General features: G+C 43.4%; 1 protein-coding gene across 1 annotated transcript in view; it reads right to left on the bottom strand.

Annotated features, from left to right (window-relative positions):
• WNT3 (Wnt family member 3) overlaps positions 1-17,056 on the bottom strand; it is a 49,531-nt gene extending 32,475 nt beyond the window's left edge. The window contains exon 1 of the mRNA XM_013201438.3: positions 16,661-17,056. Coding sequence (XP_013056892.1) covers positions 16,661-16,740 — 80 coding nt within the window. The 5' untranslated portion in view covers positions 16,741-17,056. The remainder of the gene's footprint in view (positions 1-16,660) is intronic.
• Between the last annotated feature and the right edge of the window lie 2,560 nt (positions 17,057-19,616).

The following is a 19,616-nucleotide window of genomic DNA, read 5'->3' on the forward strand; positions in this document are numbered from 1 at the left end:
CTTGCAAACACTCCCACTCATTTGCCTGTTTGAATTTTCTTAGATTGCTGGAAGCAGGAACTGGCATCTGTTCTGTTTGTCCAGAGCCAGCATAACCCAACCTGCTAAGGCATTCTTTCTCACCCTCCTCTCCATCTCTCATTTCTCCTCTTTTCTCCCTGTGTCCTCCTCAGTCTGGCACTGTCAACACTGAGATGGGAACTGTGAAGGCAAAATTGCAAAGTTACAAAGTTACGTACGGCTGAACCAAAATTGAAATAAATCATGATTTTTTAACACCTGTCCTAGAAATCCTCTTGTTTCCAGTTGGGGTGTTATCACCTGACATGACCTGTTGAAAATCCAACCCTAAAATCCATTCTCTTTTTAATGGGAGAGCCTCTCATTCCACAGATGTCTTCCCTTTGCCCACAATTCACCCAGCCACACTCAGTCCTCCTACTCCTGGAGTTGTCTCCTTTCCTTTGATCTGTTACTCATTGCAGTCCTCTTGCCTCTTACTCTTGCCTTAACTATCCCTCCTCTTCACAAGTCACCTGCACCTTTGCTTTCCTGTTTCCAACCATCCTGTTCCCTCCGTCTCTGCCTCCAAGCCCTATTCAAGGCACTGAAAGTTTTTTTTGTTTGTTTGTTTGTTTGTTTGTTTGTTTTTAACCTGCCTCCTGGTCTTCATGCAGCTCTTGTTTGTCACCTGAGTCATGTTGTCTCCCTTTAAAGCTCCCACTGTCTCCCCAGCTCTGTTTTTCTCTCCAGAAGTCAGTCGATGTACTTTATCCTCAGCTGTCCTGCCCATGTCCTTGAGAGAACAGCTTGGTCCAATGTCCTTTTCTACTGTCAACCCTCTTTACAGTCTCCCAAGTTGTCTTTACTCCCTTGAAGCCAGTCTCCTTCTGCATGAACCTGACCTCCACATCTCTCATCCTTGGTGCTGCTACACTAACACACTGCTGACCACTCTTTGTTTTTGTGGTCCTTTTTCCTTCTTATCAGGGGACTGCAGTTTTCTCCTGAGGTTTTCTGATGCTTTCTGAGCTGGTCAAGTCAGAGCCCTGGCAAAGGCCAATTTGAGTCCAGTTGGTGGGACACTCAGCTTTCCTCTGCCGCTTGATCATGAGGTGAGTGAGCAAACAGCAATAAGTAGTTATCTGCCAAAGCTTGTGCAACTCCCAGATGTATTTCCTCAACAGACCCACATCAGCCTACATGCACATTTGCAAATGTTTTTCATATTACCCCACTTACCAGGCTTTGGTGATGGTGCCAGCACTGCTGCCTGGCCCTGGAAACACCTTCTTTACTGCAGTGTGGGAACAAGGCAGTCCCTGGTTTGGAGCCAGAAGGAGGGTTTGCAGAAGGTCATTTCGGTAGCATTGGTGGCCACAGAGGTTGGTGGTGACATGAGTGATTGCTATGGAGGAACTGGGGGCAGGACCTGAGTGCTCCTCAGGCCAGTATGGGCACAATGTACAGCTGAAATGTCAGGTCTCCTTGTGGAGAAGTCCTCTCCCAGCCTGGACAGAGAAGGGGACTCTGGCAAACCACCACCTAAATCAGCTCATGGGCTTGCACAGCCAAGGTACAGGGAGCAAGGTCAGACCTGAGCCCTTCGCTTGTGCCAAGCCCAGTTCCCTCTAATGTCAGAGGCTCTTTGCTGGAAGAATCTCCACAACAAAGTGCTTCACAACAGGGCAAGCAGATCCCTCCAGATTACTATCATTTCCTCTTGTCTGAGCATGGCGTTAAGCAAATGAATCTGCTGTTGCATCCCTTGCATTATCTCTCTGCCTACTGGTGTGTGGATTAGTGTTGCTGCAGCAACAGCACTTTTGTAAGATGAGCCCATTTTGGGAGAGCTGCTCCAGTTTGGGTGACTCAGGGCTCTGTCATGGGCTTGAAAGTGATTTGGCATCTGCCTCCACCCCTTTGTCTTGGCATCTTACAAGGTTCAGCTCTGACTTATTTGCCAGCAAATGCTAGAAGGATTGGAGGAGGGGGGTAGGGCCTGGGAGTTAGAATCTGCTTCTCTTCCTAACAAATGCAGCCTGAAAAAAGTTGCTGACAGGGGTGTGTGTCCAGGAACCGGGATCCTTTATGTTCTGTGTATCAGATATAAATGTTATGTTCAGTAATGCCTGGTCAAAGCAATGTCACTCTCAGTTTAGAAAACACAATCAAGTGATTCGCCATGGGAGAGAATGTATTCTGCAGGGGCTGTGATAATATTATTCACTCTGTAATTTACATAAATGCATATAATTTGCATATGTAAATCTTGGCTTCCAGGCTGTGCCTGCAATAAACACAGCAAGATTTTCAGCACTGCAGAACCTTTTCTCCAAAGAGTGAGATGCTGAAATTCATCTGGAGATCTACTCACTCCAAATTGCCAGGGCTGTGGCTCTGCATATGGACTGCCTGTGACCAAGACCACCTCATTTGTTGGTGCTGCTGCTGCCTCTCCAACATTCACACTGCTAGTCCTGCCTGCAAAGCATTTGCAGCAATGGTAGAGAAACCACGACTCAGATTTGCCTTCCCTTCTGTCTCTTCTCCCAGAATGGTGCCATTGGAAGGCTGCGTTTCCTACCAGGGAAGAGGAGGTGGTGGGACAGTCATTCCCGAAGGGAGTCTCACAGAAATCAAGGGAAGGAAAAGAGACTTCTCAAGCTAGGCCAGCAGGGATGCTGGCTATCCCCTGTTGGTCAGCCAATCCCTCTCTGCATGCCTCCAATTGGGGTGTTGCTTTGGAGAGGCCTTGGCAGTGATTAACTTCATTAAGTGGTTAGTACCAACTCTCTGGAAATCACCCACTGTGAGGCACCAATGTCAGCATCAGAAAGCATTTGCCCAATGTTCAGATACTACAAGAACATCCCATTTAATACTGTGGATGGGAATTACCATATCCACCCAACTATCCCACAGTTTGGGGTGTGATCTAAGCTGTATGCTTGGGCTACTTCTTTTTGGAGAGTCCTTCACTGAGCCCTGAGACAGGAATTGAAGATAACAGGGGTGATTGTACTCTTATGAATGGCCTGAGGTTACCCCAAGAAGGATATGCCCTGACCTACGAGGAGACAGCAAGTTCTGTGGGCTCATCCAGTGCAGTACAGCTGGGACTAAGGCACCTTACTCTGTCACATCTGGATGAACTCAATCTTAAAGTGTTTTATGTCAGATGCAGCATGGGAAAGCCCAGCTGAATCTTTTGGAAGCCAGATCTACCATTAGTCCTTGTGGTTTATTGTTGTGATAAATGAAACCTCAGACACTCTCCTCCCAAGGAGAAGACAGCAGCACTCAGAGAAGAGGGGTGCTGTGTTCTAGAAAGATGCCCTAATATTGCAGAATATATTGAACCAGTTAACACACTGGGTCTACTTCAAAGGTCAAGCTACCAGTACACTGTTTCCTTAGCAAGTTATCTTTGCTATGTAGGGCAACACCATGAGAAACAAGGCAGGTGTGAAAGATACCTTTGCCCAGGTATCTGAAGGTTCCAGCAGTCCTGTTTTTCTGGATTCAGGAAACCCTGGGATTTCCTGAGCTGAAGCTAATTTCTGGACTATCATGTTTAAGGGCTACCAGTGATGTGATTCTCAGTAATTTACTCTAAGTCATTTTTTACCCCATGATATATGTAGCCCTCACAGCACTTCCTGGGTACAAGTTCCACAATCTAACTACGCACTCCTCCCTGAAGGTTTAAACCCAAGGGCTGATAATTTCTTTAGCAAACTTTGGCTCTTATATCCTGAGAAATAACCTTTTTTTCCTAGACACACAACTGTCATCATTCAAGATCTGCAAGGCCTGTATTGTATTCACTCATAATTGTCTTCCCCCAAGCTAACAATCTAAGGTAAATATTGTCTCCTCATCTGAAGCAATTCAACCCTTTTGCTTGCTTGTTGCTGTTGGCTTGTCTCTGTGATTTTCTCATTTCATAAACCATTTTTGGAAAATGCAATGATCAGACTGCAAACAGACCTCAGGATGCAATAATGGACTGAAATAATGACATGCTGATACTTTCTGTTTTGAGAAAAAATCCAGCAACAGCTCCTAACAGACCTGCTGTCAATTGACGAACATATTCATAGAAAGCTGAGCAAGGAACTGAGCAGCAAGGTGCAAAGCTTGTAGATGGTTTACAGCTCTACACATCAGTTATTGAGCACTGAACTAGCAATTGCAGAGAACTGTTCATTACATAATTGCATAATAATGGGCATAATTTCCAAGATGGTTGTAATAGAAAGTTTAACCTATATCTGTGTTGTGCAGATTAGGGATCCCTATCCCAGTTTTCATTACTTCACAGTCATTGACAATTAATCTGGTATTTTATCATCCACTGAGTGTCATGCATTCCTGTCTTCTGTGGTCACCTTTATGTTGGACCATCCTGAGTAATTTGTTACATTTGCAAACTTTGTCACATCACTGTTTACACCTTGCAATAATTTTATGGTCAGGAAACCAATGTGAAAGAATCAATCTGAAAAACGATATCTGTTCTTAAAAGTCTGATTCTTGCTGAGAAACTTCATCCAGAAATTTCTTCTTTTTAATCACTGGGGACCTGGCATTCTTTCTGGCCAATATCAGGTGTATTGTGCTTAACTGAGTTCAAAATACCCTGGGAAACTTGGTGGAAGATAGGAACTTCCTATTTTGTTATACAGTGCGTAATGTCAGGCAGAAACGGGCTGTTGACTTATTACTGAGAATCCTGAAGCCTGATATTACTCAAGAAATGGCTGAATGCATGCAGTAAGAGAGAAGCACAATTAGAACACAGGTAGGGTTGGACGCTAAAGACACAGAATCTGGAGGCCATAAGACAACAGATGCTGTACTGATCATTGTTAAGAATGTGTCCATAAGTCTCTGACCCAGGACATGTGGGTTAGACTAAATAAAAGTAATTATCGCACTGCAGGTAAGTGCATTAGTACTAGTGGTATGGTGGAAGACACCACCATGGCAATGCCATGGTTCTGTAAACAACTGTGTTTAAAGGCAGCAAAGTTAAATGGAGCAATGTAATTTCTGAACATCTGGGAGGACTTGTTTGTGTCCTCCGGATATGAAGGGTCGATTTTCAAGAACTTCAAGAACCAGAACTTCTAGTGTGTAGATTATAGCACTATCATCAACGTCTCTTCTTGTTGTCTAGCTATTCCTACTTTATAGTTCCTTAGTACAAGATGTCACGTACCTGATCAAAGGTTGAATAATGGCTGGCACCAAGGTATGAGATGACCATTCATGAACACACAGTAAAACATGGCCCCAGCAGACATTGGGCGAGACTCTTTCAGGTTTTTTGGTAGAACTTAAGTCATCAAAATTATGATCCTGAAGGTTTTTTTTGTAAGGTTTTATATCAGCTCTCAGACTCTGTCATCTTTTTCATTTAACCAACCAGAAGCAACAGGCCATATCCCACAAAAGCCACAAAGGAAATGTTAATTTCTGGGGATCTTATATTTAGGAGATTTATATGAAAAAAAAATGATCAAACTGATAACAAAAGTGAAGACATACAGGTAACCTTAACTCAGTATACTACATAATGACTTCACAAATATAAATCAGATGTATTTGATTAAAACCTACTAGAGGTGATCTGGTTGTTACCAAAGACAATGAGGTCATAGCACACACAATAAAATAATCAGTTGGATTTCAAAGATACAGTTGGAAATCTTTTGCAACAAAGATAACAAAAGAAACAACCAAACTATTGAAAGCATCAACAAGCAAGGGAAGCACACATTGGGAAATCAAGAGAAAAACAGAGGTCAGTGCTAAGGGAATTGCACAGCTGAGGCATGGGATATCTGAACTATTGACTGAAATTTGGACTGGAGGCTGAAACAATATCTCCTACAATAATGTAAATATTTGTGTGAGGTATGCAGGTAGGTTGGGACCCAGATGCATCGTACATGCAGATGATGGGAGTCATCTGAGGGACTTGCAGACATTTCAGCTGAGACCATTGTCCTGGTCTGCCACCATAGTCCAAGGAGGAAAACAAGCTCTCATCTCATTTTAGACCTCTGCAATTCAAAAACATGATATAAACGTGCCCTTGTCAGTAAGGCAGCTAAAAGGAAGCCACCTGTGCTGCAGATGTCTCCAGCAGCATGAGAGGGGTAAGTAGTGAGGAGTTCAGTGGCACCCTGGAGTTGTGAAACGCCCCCTGTGACAGTTTTCAAGGATCACTGCAAATTTGTTAAGTATTATTCTTCACAATTGCTGAAAGTATTTGCAAGAAAACCGGACGTTTACGAGACATAGAAATGGGATCAGAACAACAACAAAAAAAAATAAATCAAGAATTTATCAGCTAACACTAACCCCTTCTGTTTTAAACTTGAAGAATCTATTTGTTGAAAAGGAAGAGGAAGATCTCTGGTGTCTGAGCCAAAGCGATGCTACAGTGGCTCAGGAAAAGTATTTCTCTTTCAAAAATAAAAGGTCCAAGTACTGGGAAAGATGCCAGTTAAACTTGATTACATTTGTAAGATTAATTAAAACTAGAAAGGTTCAGAGAACTGTGAAAAAGACAAATTAGCAAATCAGGAAACCTATCTTTAGAAAAGGAATTAGAATGAGTTTCTCTCCTTTTCTATAGAAAATTTGCTTAGCAAATCATAGTTCTTTTACATTTTCAGAGATGGCAAAGCAACTGCACTAACAGTCCTGGAGAAGAACACTTTTGTTACAGGGTAAACATTCTGTTTTTCAAGCCTGTGCAGCTGAAGCCCTTTCAGCCAAGGATGGCTCACAGTTTTTTCTTTGGTGACAGTGGAGATAGATATGCATTACTATTATTATTAATAACAAATTTATCAACAAAAAAAGTTGTAAACTCATGTGCAGTCAGAGCACATGTAGTGTTAAAGAGGCACATTAATCATAGCACAATTTTTCTTAGCCTTTGCCCCATGGTTGGTACTAGGATGTGATTTTCACCATGTTGCACTCTGGATGTAGCCTTTAGCCTGAAAATTCCAGGAAACAACCTTAAATAATATAGCCTGATACCCCCATATCAGAAGTGTTTCATTATATTCAGTATTACTCTAATATTAACCTCCAAACTTGAGTAATATTAAGCCACTTCCATTTGTAGATACAAAATGAATCTTAGGTCATCAAAAAATTAAATTGCATCTGCCAGCAGGAGGCTAAAATTAAATTTTGAGTAATTTAAGGGACATAAGCTATAACTGTGTGTATATGGGATATGTAAATTAAACATACAGCCAACTTCCTGACAAATACTTCCCATTTCAGATCCTTTAGGAAAATCACAGATAGATCCACTGAGTGATACTGGGAACTGATAATGAATGAGATTATGGACATGTGCAGCAGCTGATATACATCAGGTTTGTCTCATCCCAGCAATAGCCACTGGAGAATAGGTATTTAGATTGCATAAATTGAGTGTCTCTGTCCATAGACAGAAAGCAGTAAGATGATTTCATCCTTTCCAAGATCAGATCTAAAGTAGGTTAATTTGAGGTCTACTTTATAGAGAGGCAGCATCTTTCCAACAGCAGCAAATTGTGCCTTGATGATTTGCATAGAGTAGGATCCTATCTTTGTGGAAGATAATTCCCATTGCACTTTTGCCACAGATAAGTGTTTTCACAAGTGACTTATAACTCTTCAGAGCTATGCCACATTGGGCACAGTTTCCATTACAAGCTCCATTTAGAGTCATTGCTTTTAGGAAACTGAGAGTAAGAGTGTGATTATAGAATGAATGCCAGCCTACAAGAGTCTTATTTCCCAAGTTTGACTGTATGTACTGAGACATGATGGTATCCATATGGACACAAATAAAATCAGCTCAGACTGCATCTTCAAAAGCCTTCAGTATGAGTTTCATAATGTAAAAATGATAGCAGCAATATGAAAGTGTTTCTTGGATGCACAAGAAAAGGCCTTGACTTTCATCAAACACTTTGCTGCCTGGCTGAACTCTGAACACAGAATTCTTTCTATTTTAATGCTCAGAAGTGTGTACTGACACCCTGTCAGATACGAAAACCAGCCAAACATTTGAAGACAGCAACTTGTATGAAGACAGCCACTACCAGCTGCCAGCATCCTACCAGACTACCCTGGGATGCTTCATGAAGGCCTAGCAAAAATTTCAAAACATCCTCAGGTTGAGTCAAATTGCTATAAACTCTACCTTGGTTGTGCAAATCAGATCTACGATGCTAAGGGAGTTAGCAGCTGGACACAAATACCACTGCTAACCCAACTGACCGGAATTTATATATATTAAGTATGCGCTGATTAAGGCAGCTTCATTCTCACGATGCAAAAGGAGTACTGCACTCTTGTTCACATTGAGATTTCTGCTGGCAAATCGACTAACAACTTCTGCCTAAACATTAGATGAGGTGCATTTCTAGATGACTGGCCTGTCTGCTGGTGATCTCTAGAAATTGAGATATGTAGCACACATCAGATGAAGACATTTTTCAGTTGAATAAATTTTCCAGTTGAATACACAACAGAGATAATGGAAAGTGTTGTGCATTATTTCTACTTATTTTCATTACACACGGCAGTTCTTCATTCTTTAATATTTTATATTTAAGGTTTTCTTTGAAGTTCGTCTTAAGTTACTGCTTGGACCTTCTGCTGCCTTTTCCTACAAAATCCAAACACTGGTTTAAGTCAAACTGTTTGACTTGGCAGTGGAAGGGCCCAGCGAGCATCACTGAGACCCTATCACCAGTGTCAGATGGGAGATGGCTTTCTACCTGCTGGTTAGTGTCCCTGCTTTGTGGGTAGTGCTCAATGGACCTACATGACAGCAGTGGAAATCAAGCACCCTCAGAGCAATACCTGAATTATGAAAGCGTAATGTAAAAGTCAGAAGTGATTGAGTGACCTTAGAGTCAGATCCTTTGAGGGCTCTGTGTATTGTGCCTGCAGGAAGAAAGAAAGGGCTGAAGGCATTCTTGCATCTCTCCTGGTCTCACAGAGCCAGTAAAACAGTGACTGCAGTGCAGCAGCTTGAGATCTACAGGCCCAAAATCGAAGTAGTGAGAAAACATTAGCTAAAGACCTGTAATGACTCATACCTGGGCACAGAAGGTGTAGTGCATAGCGTGGGTGGCATGAGTGGCCATCAGGTTTCTCCTTGACACAGGTTTTGGGCTGTATGTTGCCATTGAAAGCCTTGAGCTGTAACATGGCTGAGAGTTTGCTTAATTGTGTCCAGGATCCCAATGAAACCCCTCCCACCCACCACCATTAGACATACAGTGGGGACTCCATATTACAAGAACTAACACTGCATCTTTTGTAGCACTGCTCTTATCCCTGGCAAAGGGTGTATCATAGACTGAGAAATGATGGTTAGAAGAATCCCTGGAGGTCTCTAGTCATAGAATCATATAATCATAGATTGGTATGGATTGGAAGGGACCTTATATATCATCTAATTCCAACCCCTGCCGTGGGCAGGGACACCTTTCACTAGACCAGGTTTCTCAAAGCCCCATCCAACCTGGCCTTAAACACTTCCGGGGATGGGACATAAACAATTTCTCTGGGCAACCTGTTCCAGTGTCTCACCACCCTCATAGTAAATAATTTATTTGTTACATCTAATCTAAACCTACTCTCTTTTAGTTTAAAGCACCTGCTTTTAATCCAAGCATCTGCTCAGAGCAGGACCCTCCCCAGCACCAGCTCAGAGTGGTGGGGGCTTCCTGCAGCCAGGTTCTGCAAATGTCCAAGGATGGAGCCTCCTCACCTCCATGGTCAGCCGGCTCAGGGTTGCACCACCCTTCTGAGCAAGGAGGGTCTCCTCATGCCCAGCAATTGTCCCTTGCTGTATTATCTGGCACTAGGGGGAAAAGACTGTCTCCATCATGTTTGTAACAGCCCTTCAAGAAACGATAGGCTGCTACTGAACAGCCCTCAGTATCCTCTTGGCCACAGTAAATGAGCCCATATCCCACCATCTTCCCTGGTGAGCCATGTGCCCTAGATCCTCATCATCCTGGAAGCATCCACTGATCAATCTTTAGTTTCTCTACATGCCTCTTGAACTGGGCGGCCAATTCTCTACACAGCATTACAGGTGCAGGCCCCTCAGGTGCCAGGCAGAGGCTAACAACTCCCCTCCACCTGCTGGCCACACTCTTCCTCCCAACGTAGCTCATCACAGTTCATTTTGCTTGGGATAAGCAAAACTGTGAGTTCACCTTCCTGCTGGTGACTGCTGGTCCTTTTCAGCACTGCTCTTACTCATTTGGTTCCCTGCCTGCATGCATACAACTGTGTTGGAGAGGTGTGACATGTCTACCTGACCACATCAAGGTGAGTGGTCACATCAAGGTGAGAGCTGAGAAGGCAAGACAAGAACGTAGAATGGCTGCCATGTGAATTTGCAGCTTGGTGGCTGCCGGCATCTACAGCACCCCACAGGCAGCCCTGAGCTACCAGTACCAAGGAGCCAGAATTCACCCCTGAATTTCCAGTGCTTTTGCAGAGGTTCTCTTAGACAGTTGCTTAACTTTGTCATGTACTGCTTTTAATGAACGATTCAAATGAAAAGTAATCAGCTTGCAATTAAACTGCTTCTTAAATGTTATTTGTGACCATTTAAATTTACTTCTATATTTAGTTACAAGAATGTTAAGAGATCCCTGACTTAAGGGCAGAGACACTCTTTTAAGTCAATATATGTGAGTCAGAGCATTTCTCCATGTGTTGGAGCTATCTGGCTCCAAGCTCGTGTTGGCCCTGCAGGACAGAGTGGATCCCTGGGGCTGGGACACTCCAGGTGAATGGCTAGTTTTCAAGAGAATGAGACTTCTTGATGTTTAGGGAAACGCATACCTTTCTTATTGCTCCTTACTATTGTGTTCTAGTAGCATTTTGAAGCTGTTACTGTACTCAGGACTCCAGTGCACTGCACTCTATAATACAGGTGAGACAGAAAACTGACAAGAGATGCTGACCATGATAAAACTCTGCAAAGACTTGGAAAGTGTTGAAGTTCGCAAGGCTGTATATCCTCAGAATCTCTCCTCTGGCAACGTTTGGGATTGCCCAAGTGTGCTGGCAGTACAGCACAGCTGGTAAGCCTGAATTTCTGCTTAAGTGTTTGGACAAAACTCAGATATATTGTCTGATTTTTGGGTGGTCCTGCGCAGACCCAGGAGTTGGACTAGTTGGACTTGATGGTCCTTGCAGATACCTTTGAACTCAGGATATTCTATGATTCTATGATTCTATGATCCTGGAAAAATCTCACTATGTACCATGGACTAACCATGCTGTTTGTCTGGGTGGTGATACGGATACCTCTGGGTCATGTCTGTTTGCAAAAAAATGCTGAGGAAAACCTTTAAAACCATAAGATCTTTGTCACTTGTGTCCACTTAGTTATTTACAGCTGTTTTCATGAGCAGCCACGCATCACCCCAGCATCTCTCCTATTATCTCTGGCCTCACTGCAGTCCTGGGGTAGCTTCACCTACAGCTCTGGCAGTCAAGCTTTGACACACCTAGGGGAAACAGTCTGCGGTGTTACACACCAGCTGCCTGCCTCTCCCTGCTGGGGAGTGTTAACACAGCAGAAGGTGGCACATGGTTATGCCTTAACTCTTCCAGTTCTGAGCTTTGTGTGCTTGTGCAAGCTGCTGGTGGAGGGACTTTGGCTTCAGGTGCCAGAACAGGAGTGGGAGCAGCACTGCTGGGCTTGCAGGATAAATGCGGTTAGCTCTGTCACTGACACTTTCCATTATTACCTTAGTCATTTTCCCTCAGAACTGGATGCATTTTAAGCCATGGGAAGATTATATGTGGGGGTCTTCTATTTCCTTTGTAGTACTGCAGCAGCTGGATTTGCATCAGGAAATCCACTCTTGTAGTGGATTCTGCAATGCAATTTTAAGTATTCCTTTTGAACAAAGCTTTAAGGGCCGCATGCATATAACCCACAGGCTACAGGATATAAATGTTTGAACCTTCAGAGACTGTCAAGAGAATGAAGTCTCCTGTTCATTCCACAAAGGTAAGACACTGAAAGCTAAAGAAGACAAGCTACATGTCACCTCAAACTGCATCTACATGCAAATGCTTTTCACATATGTCTTTTTCCTAACGAGGAGCTACTGTGGGACTGGTGAGAACATGATTTGAAGTTTCTGTCTGCCTCTTTCTAGGGACCCAAGGCCACTGGAATCCTCAGAGAGCTGCCAAAGCCTCCAGACTCTCTTGGAAACATGTCTAAGGGATGGAAACAAAATTTAATAACATATCATGGACAAAGTGATTCTGCCAATTGCCAAATCATCTACTTAGAGGCAAAAAAATACTGGATGGGAATATGTAGGTATATGTAGGTGAGAGCCACAGCTATGGGCAGTGACCTACTGATTTTGTGTCCTCAGGAGCCCTGAGAGGACTGGGGCTGATTTCTTTACCTCCTGTTTTCACCACTGGCTCCAAATCTGGCTCCTTTCCCCAGGCTAGTCACATGCCAAATGTTTTGAGAATTCTTGCCCCATTCAAAGGTGAATGATGCTGATGGAAGAGGAGAGCATTTGGTGTTTTTTTCTCAGTTCATGGGTGGAGTTGTCTCCCTGATTGTCTTCTTCAGCCCCTGCACACATATTAGCATTCTGGCAGCACTTTCTGGCTGTTTCCTGGGCCTCAACATCTCTGTCAGACCGCACTGACACAGCTCCGGGCAGGGGACATATTTTCCCCTTCATCTAAATTTTTCAGGGCATTACCAGAAAGCTCCTGGTACAGCTGTCATTCTGTCTATATGCTTCATTGACAAGTCTGTCATACCTTGATCCTCCCCATCTCACACACATGCTGTTATCCCTGCTGTTAGAAGAGCATTTGGGATTAAAATACTGACTGCAGGTGTGATTGGTGTCACCATCTTCCCTTCAGCTGGCGCCTAGGAGGTCTGTTGGCGTGACCCAAGGCTGCTGGCTGCGGAGCTCACGTGCCAGCCCTGGCCTCGCTGCTCACTTTTCTTCCATCTGTGCCATCTCTGCATGGCCAGGAAGAACAGCAGTCCTGGCTCTCCATGGCCTCACCGCATCTCTCCATCTTTGTCTCCCTTTTAGCAGCAGTAACCCAGACAGCGTAAGCATTGGACACATATCTGAGGAAGCTTTTACTGGCTTCAGTTCCTCATGTCAGCATTCTCAAAGGTAGCACATAGACAACCTTTTCCCATCTGTGCCCCATTTGTTCCTTTTCACTGCTGTAGTAGGGTGAAGGCATGTGAAAAGTTGGCCCTATGGCAAAATAGCAGCCCCTGCTCACTGAAAACTACTTCTACAGTCTGTGCTACCCCTGGATCTTGCTCAGGCATAGTTAGGAAGAATTCTAGTTGTTAAGGGACAGGATGATGTCAGGGAATTGCTAGCAACTGAACACCATGGGCTGCGAACCCCAGGCCCTGTCCCTGTTGGCTTTACAGCCCAGCAGTTCCAACATCCCGCTGCCACCAGCAAGTCTGGGCACTGCAGACCTGTGCATGCACCGCAAAGTCATTTCATTCGCATAACACCTTTTCAGACTTCATCCACACGCTCCCCATGCCAAGTCTCTCTGCCTGGCGGGTAACATTTCACCACTGAGGCCGGGGGCAGGATCCACTCTCCGACATGATGGCATGCGAGCTGAAAGGTTGCTGTTGAACTGTGCACTCTCTAGATAATATGACCAGAGGGGAAGGATCCTTTCCTGAGCACTCAGTGAAAATAAAACTCCCTACAAATCCTCTGCAGATTCATCTTTTTGCTTTTACCCCTTCTACCGCACTGTCACTGCCCTCCTGCTTGCCTGCATTGTCTGACTGCACTGTGGAGCAGTGGGATTATTACAGCCAGCCCTGAGCCCGTTTAGGAGGTGCCGCGACCCTGTTCTTATTGCACTTCTTCTCCTTTAGCATGTTCAGACACTTCCTCCTCACTACAGGAATATTTTTTTCCCCATTTATGCCCCAAAGCAGAAATTATCCATTTTGATTTTGCTGCAGAAATATTTCCCATAGAGGAGAAATATACCCAGAAACGTTGCCCCAGCATGACCGGGCACTGTCAGCAGTTTCGGGGTCCTGCAAGCAGCACAGCATCCCTGAACATCTCGGATTAAGCAGAAATGGATTTATACAAGGATAAGAAAGCACTAATGATGTCCTGTCCAGCCTGGCTTGGACAGCTGTGGGAACCCAGTGCAGGGGACTGGGCTGATCTGTGCCCCATCTTTGCTTCCCTCCCCGTGTCTTGGGGCATGTTGAACCCTGCAAATGGTATTCATCCCCCAAAGGCTGCTCTATGCCTGCCTAAAGATCAGTGGATTGGGAAGACAACCTGAAAAGCATGTGTTTTTTAAGACTATATATCACATTATGCTAGAGCACACAGTACATAAAAACTTGTCTCCGCAGGGCAGATATTTAAACCTTTGGTGGGACCGAAGGAGACTTTTAATTTTGCATGCTGTAAGAAGCATTGTCTCTGCCTGAGCAATCAGGAAACCATGGCCCACAGTATTTCTGTCCTGCTCCTTCAGCCTTCAAGAAACCTTGAAAACCCTTTGCCATTTCTGATAGCCTCTCCCTTGCCCTTCAGCCCTATATGGGGCATCTCACCACACCATTTTAGTGCAGTAAAAGTGCTTCGGCACTTTGGATATTGCCAGAATTGCCCCAGATATGCCAGATGCAGATTTATTGTACAAAATTCTGTGGGTAGCTTGTTTGACTCCTGCCTTTCCCATGGACACTGCTTGCCATGCCCTCGGTATTTCCATCCATGACCAGCAATCTTACATGTCCTCTGTATTGTTCATTTTGGGTGAACTTCAGGGGTTTGGGGGAAGGCACACGGTACAGACACCTGTCTGCAGTGTCTTCTCCTGAAAACAGGGAAGGGCATTTTGGTGATGGGGACATTTTCACTTCACAGGGAAAATCAGACCTTTTTGTCAAAGAGATTTGGGTTCCTCTCTCTGAGAGTCAAATTCCTCCCAATTCAGGTGTTAAATCCTAATTTATATCTGAGCCTGAGGCAGGTCAGGAACCAGTAAAACCCTGGAGGGCTGCTGCCAGTGCCAGGAACCATTGCCCCATGCTGTTTCCAGTGGCAGGTTGTTGCCTTTAGATCCAGCCACGCAATTTTGACCCATGCTACAACCCACCGCGCACCCCCACTCAGACACGCTGGTCCCCAGATTAAGGAGAAAAGAGATACCGGCAACCAAAGTGATGTGGTCTTTATTTCAGTAGGCTCCCCTGCCCCAGCCTTAGGCCTTGAAGTTAAGCAGCTACGCTCAGGGCGAGGAAATCATTTAATTCTTTGGGAAAACATGCTGTGATTTAGCCATTTCATGAACCTGCATAGCTTTTAAACGCTTCCTGAGCGAAGACTTCTCATTGTATGCTTAGTCTTTCTCTTCTGGAACTGCACATTTTCATTCTCAAAGTCCACAGTAATAAGCAGATTATTTTAAAAATCAGCTTTCCATTCACATTTCTAAATATTCCCAGACATGGCAGTCCATTTCCAAGTTCACTCCCGCCTACTTCTTGCCATCTCCATGTTGGCACTGAAAGGATCTAATTCAGTAATAAAAAAAAAAGACTTTTCTGGAAAGGCAAAAATAACCGAAGAATCTCAGTAGTGCGAATTCCAACATCTCCCTCTTCGCCCTACGGATCTTTAGGCTTAAAGCCCCTACCTGGCATACACAAAACTTAATGAGATATATTCCAATGAGAAATCCTACATGATAAAGACAGAAATTATCTGAAATACTCTGTTATGCAACTTGCTGTCTGCTGTGTTTAAATGACCTCAAATGTTGTATTCCCTATTTTTTTCGTTTTAAACTGCTCCCAATTACCTTTTGTTAATATATTTATTTATATTGCTATATTTATTTTTAAAATAAGTAACTCAGATTATTTAACAGCCGCATTATAAGATATAACCAATTCTTTTATTATTGTTATTTTTATTGTTAGTGCAAGAAAATAAGTGACATTTCCATAATTAGAAAGAACAAAACCCATCTTTGAGGAATTTTGCTAATGAATATTTTCTCAGGTGCCATTTGTGTTCTCAGCTTATTTGCTGGACTAAATTCACATAACAGAATACAACAAAAGAAGAGAAAGAAGTCCAAAAACTGCAGCAGCCGAAAAGAAAATAGAATTATTTTTTTTTTAAAGCATCGATCGCAGTTTAATGGAAAAGAGGAAAACACCTGCTAAACAGTCATGCAACAGACAAAATTTATATTGCACAAGAAAATAAAAACACATCCCTTAACATCTAAAACAAATGCCTATTTCTACAGTGACAAAAATGGAGAAATTAAGAGTGGTGGGGAAGACTCCATTTGAGCAAAAGGAAACGTAGACATTACCCTTTAAAAATAATCCCCAAACTTTTCATTAATTACCAGTCAAATCTGAAGAAATTATGCTTAGAATCAAACATGCAATCATGGCCAGCTCAGCAGTGTTAAGGTTGAAAAGGAAGGAACACACAGATCCCATAGCTAATAATTAATTAATTCATTAATCAATCATAGAAAGAGGGAAGGAGGGAAGAAATCTTACCACCAAATTGGGTAACCGGCTAAGACCTTTGTGCCACTGAAGAGAAAAGATAAAATTAATCCAAGCAGGTGGTAATCCATTAGTCCAGGCTGGTGCAAGGGGAAAATCTCAGCGAAGTTTTCAGAAAAACATTAAGTGCGAAAATGAAGAACAGCCCCCCTTCCAGGAAAAAAAAAATAAAAAGAAAAAAAGAAAAAAAAAAAGAGTTAAACAAAGTCCCTTGAAGTGCGGATGACTTTCTGGCTTGTCAGAAACACACCTCTCCAAGCCTTTTCCCTGTAGATCATCCAAAAGCGTCTATTAAAAAGTGCAGGGCTTGGGGATGTCAGCAGGCAGCCAATCAGACCGCATGGCCCAAGGTAAGGGATGAGTCTCAGCTCAGGGCTGTCAATCATGTTCTCCTCCCCCTCCACCCCACAACTTTGTTCCTAGCCCTCGCTTCCACAGACAAACCATCTTCGCAAGAGACCTTACTGAGGCAGTGAGATTGTTGGTGGGTGTTTTCCTTTTTTTATTTTTTTTAATATATTTTTTTAAGTTCATTTAGCAACTCAGGATGCACAGACTCTGCTTCTGGCTTGGCATGCCAAGACTTTGCAAGGTAAGGATGAAGGGTGATTGTGATTGCGCTTAATTTCACGGTGGGGGTGAGATAGGCAACTTATTCTTTAGATGGAGAGGGATGTGAACATTAACCCTTGCAGGAGCACCAAAAAAGCAAAATAACCCTCTGATGGCATGTCAATGTGTTGATCTGAGTAGCATGGACAAAACTGGTTGTAAACTTTAAATGAAAGTGTGTGGGTGGGATGGATGGAGGAGGGAGGCAGTGGCAGCCCAGATTTCTTTTGAGAAAAAAATGCCATGTCATGGTGAGAGCGGAGGAGACAGAAGGGAAGATGTCCCATTATTCAGTTTCTTGTGAAGTGCATCCCTGGATGCAGAAAGATGAAAATATTAACCATAAAAAATACATGCATGCGATAAAAGTAAAAATAAAAAATAACCACAAGCAATGTCAGTTCTCTAAAGATGTTGCATGTTGCAAATAGATTCAGCAAAGATTTTCGTTGAACAACCTTGTTATTATGTAGGGAGGCTGTTTTTACAGGAGCTATTGTTTCAGGGTAGCAGATCTAGGGCTTAACTCAACAGAAACAAGGGAGAAGTCAAAAAAAGGTGTTTTTGCTCACCAAGCATCCTCAGCAGGCATATTGCAGGCAATGAAGCTGCCCAGTTTATAACCACATGGAGATTAGCTGCTTTAGGAGTCTCTGCAAATCAGTTTTGTGCAGAGCAATGGCTGTAACAGAGGTCCAAGATCTTGGGCAGCCCAACGCATCTCATGGTTTTGAATGTTATAGAGCTTCTCCTGCTATTAAGGCTCTGAGTGCAAATGCATTCTTTGTTGCTATTTGATTACTGGGATGCACCTGCCTCATCCTACCGTGTTTCTTGATTCCCACTTAGAGATTTTAGTATATTTGGACACCGAGGTAGTGCCAAGCTGTTCTCCTAAGTGGTAATCAGTTTCTTGACCATCATTCATCCAAGAAAGGATAGCTGTCTTCACTCTGCTCACCTCTTTGTCAGTCCCTGCATCTGCAGGGACTATCAGGCCAAGCTTCTCCAGGCTCAGTACAATAGCTTTACCAGCCATCTCTGACCACCTATATATATAGATGTCAAACTAGGCTCGCTCCTCTTGTGAAATTTCAAATCCCAAATGATTTATTAGGTGTAGTCTGTCCTGGAAAATCTCTTACCTGACACCCAGCTCTGTTTTATTGAATGCAATCACTTGTATTTAATTAAACAATGATTTTCAAACAGGCATTTGGAAATAGACAGATTTAATCTACTGTCCACATTTTTAGATCTGAAGCATTGGCCCTGGCATGGGCCTGACCTGGCCTACTAGTACTGTCCTGAACAAACTTTTGTCACAGCTTTGGGGATCGGGAACTTTTCCCAGCAGATACTTAAGATGTAGCCCACATTTTCTGGGCTTCAAGTGAGTTCAGCGTGATGGGTGAAGGTGGTCCTGTGTCCCTGTCCCTCTGGTCCCAGTGCCAGAGAACCATCACAGACACTTCTAATTTACTATAACTGATACAGCCATGGAGTAGGTGAATTACCACTAACGAGCCTATAAAGATTTATCTGACAACAACAGACCTCAAAATTGCAGCACAAATTTGCCCCTCTATTGGTGAATGTTTTGGAGCTCCACAAACAGAATAATGATTGAAAGTACTGAATAAAAGCACTTCAGTCATTAAAATGTCAAATTGGTGAAGAGGTGGAAAAAGGAGAGACTGAAGTGATATCTCAGAGATATCTCAGGTGATATTACAGGTAATTGGCATCCCATGGGGGAAAAAATCCCAAATACTGCAGGCATGCAACTGGAGAAATCTTTAGAAATCTGAATGGAGTGACTGGTTGGAGCATGTGTGGACACTTGGCCAGACAACAGAGAAAGAGGACTTCCCTACCAACGAGGTCTTGGTGGCTGGGAAACTTCTGTCCATCAGACACTGGGGAAAAAGAAAAAGGGCTCTTTATTCAGTTCCTGACACTACAGTTTATAAATCAAGCAAATAACAAACCATGAAGTGATTCTTCTGCAGACAACCAAGCGTAGGAAGTGATTTGTGACCCCAAACCTGGAGACTTTGTTTACTGTTTACTCAGAAAAGTTGTGCATTGGGCAGAGATGTCAGTGTTGCCTCAGGAAGTGCTGTATTACAACAACAGCAGAGATAGCACCCACCCACATCCCAGTAACTGCCCAGCATCACATCAATGTGGCCACAGGCTGTTTTTGAAAGGTGAATAGCATATTGGTTAAGATTTGATTCCAAGTGCACTGAAGTCAAGGGAAAGCTCTCTTTAGACTCTGACAGGTATCTGATGAAGATTCATGTGAGTTGCTGGTCCTCCCTGCCTTTTG

Source organism: Anser cygnoides, chromosome 22, assembly GCF_040182565.1.
Source record: "Anser cygnoides isolate HZ-2024a breed goose chromosome 22, Taihu_goose_T2T_genome, whole genome shotgun sequence".
Classification (NCBI taxonomy): domain Eukaryota; kingdom Metazoa; phylum Chordata; class Aves; order Anseriformes; family Anatidae; genus Anser; species Anser cygnoides.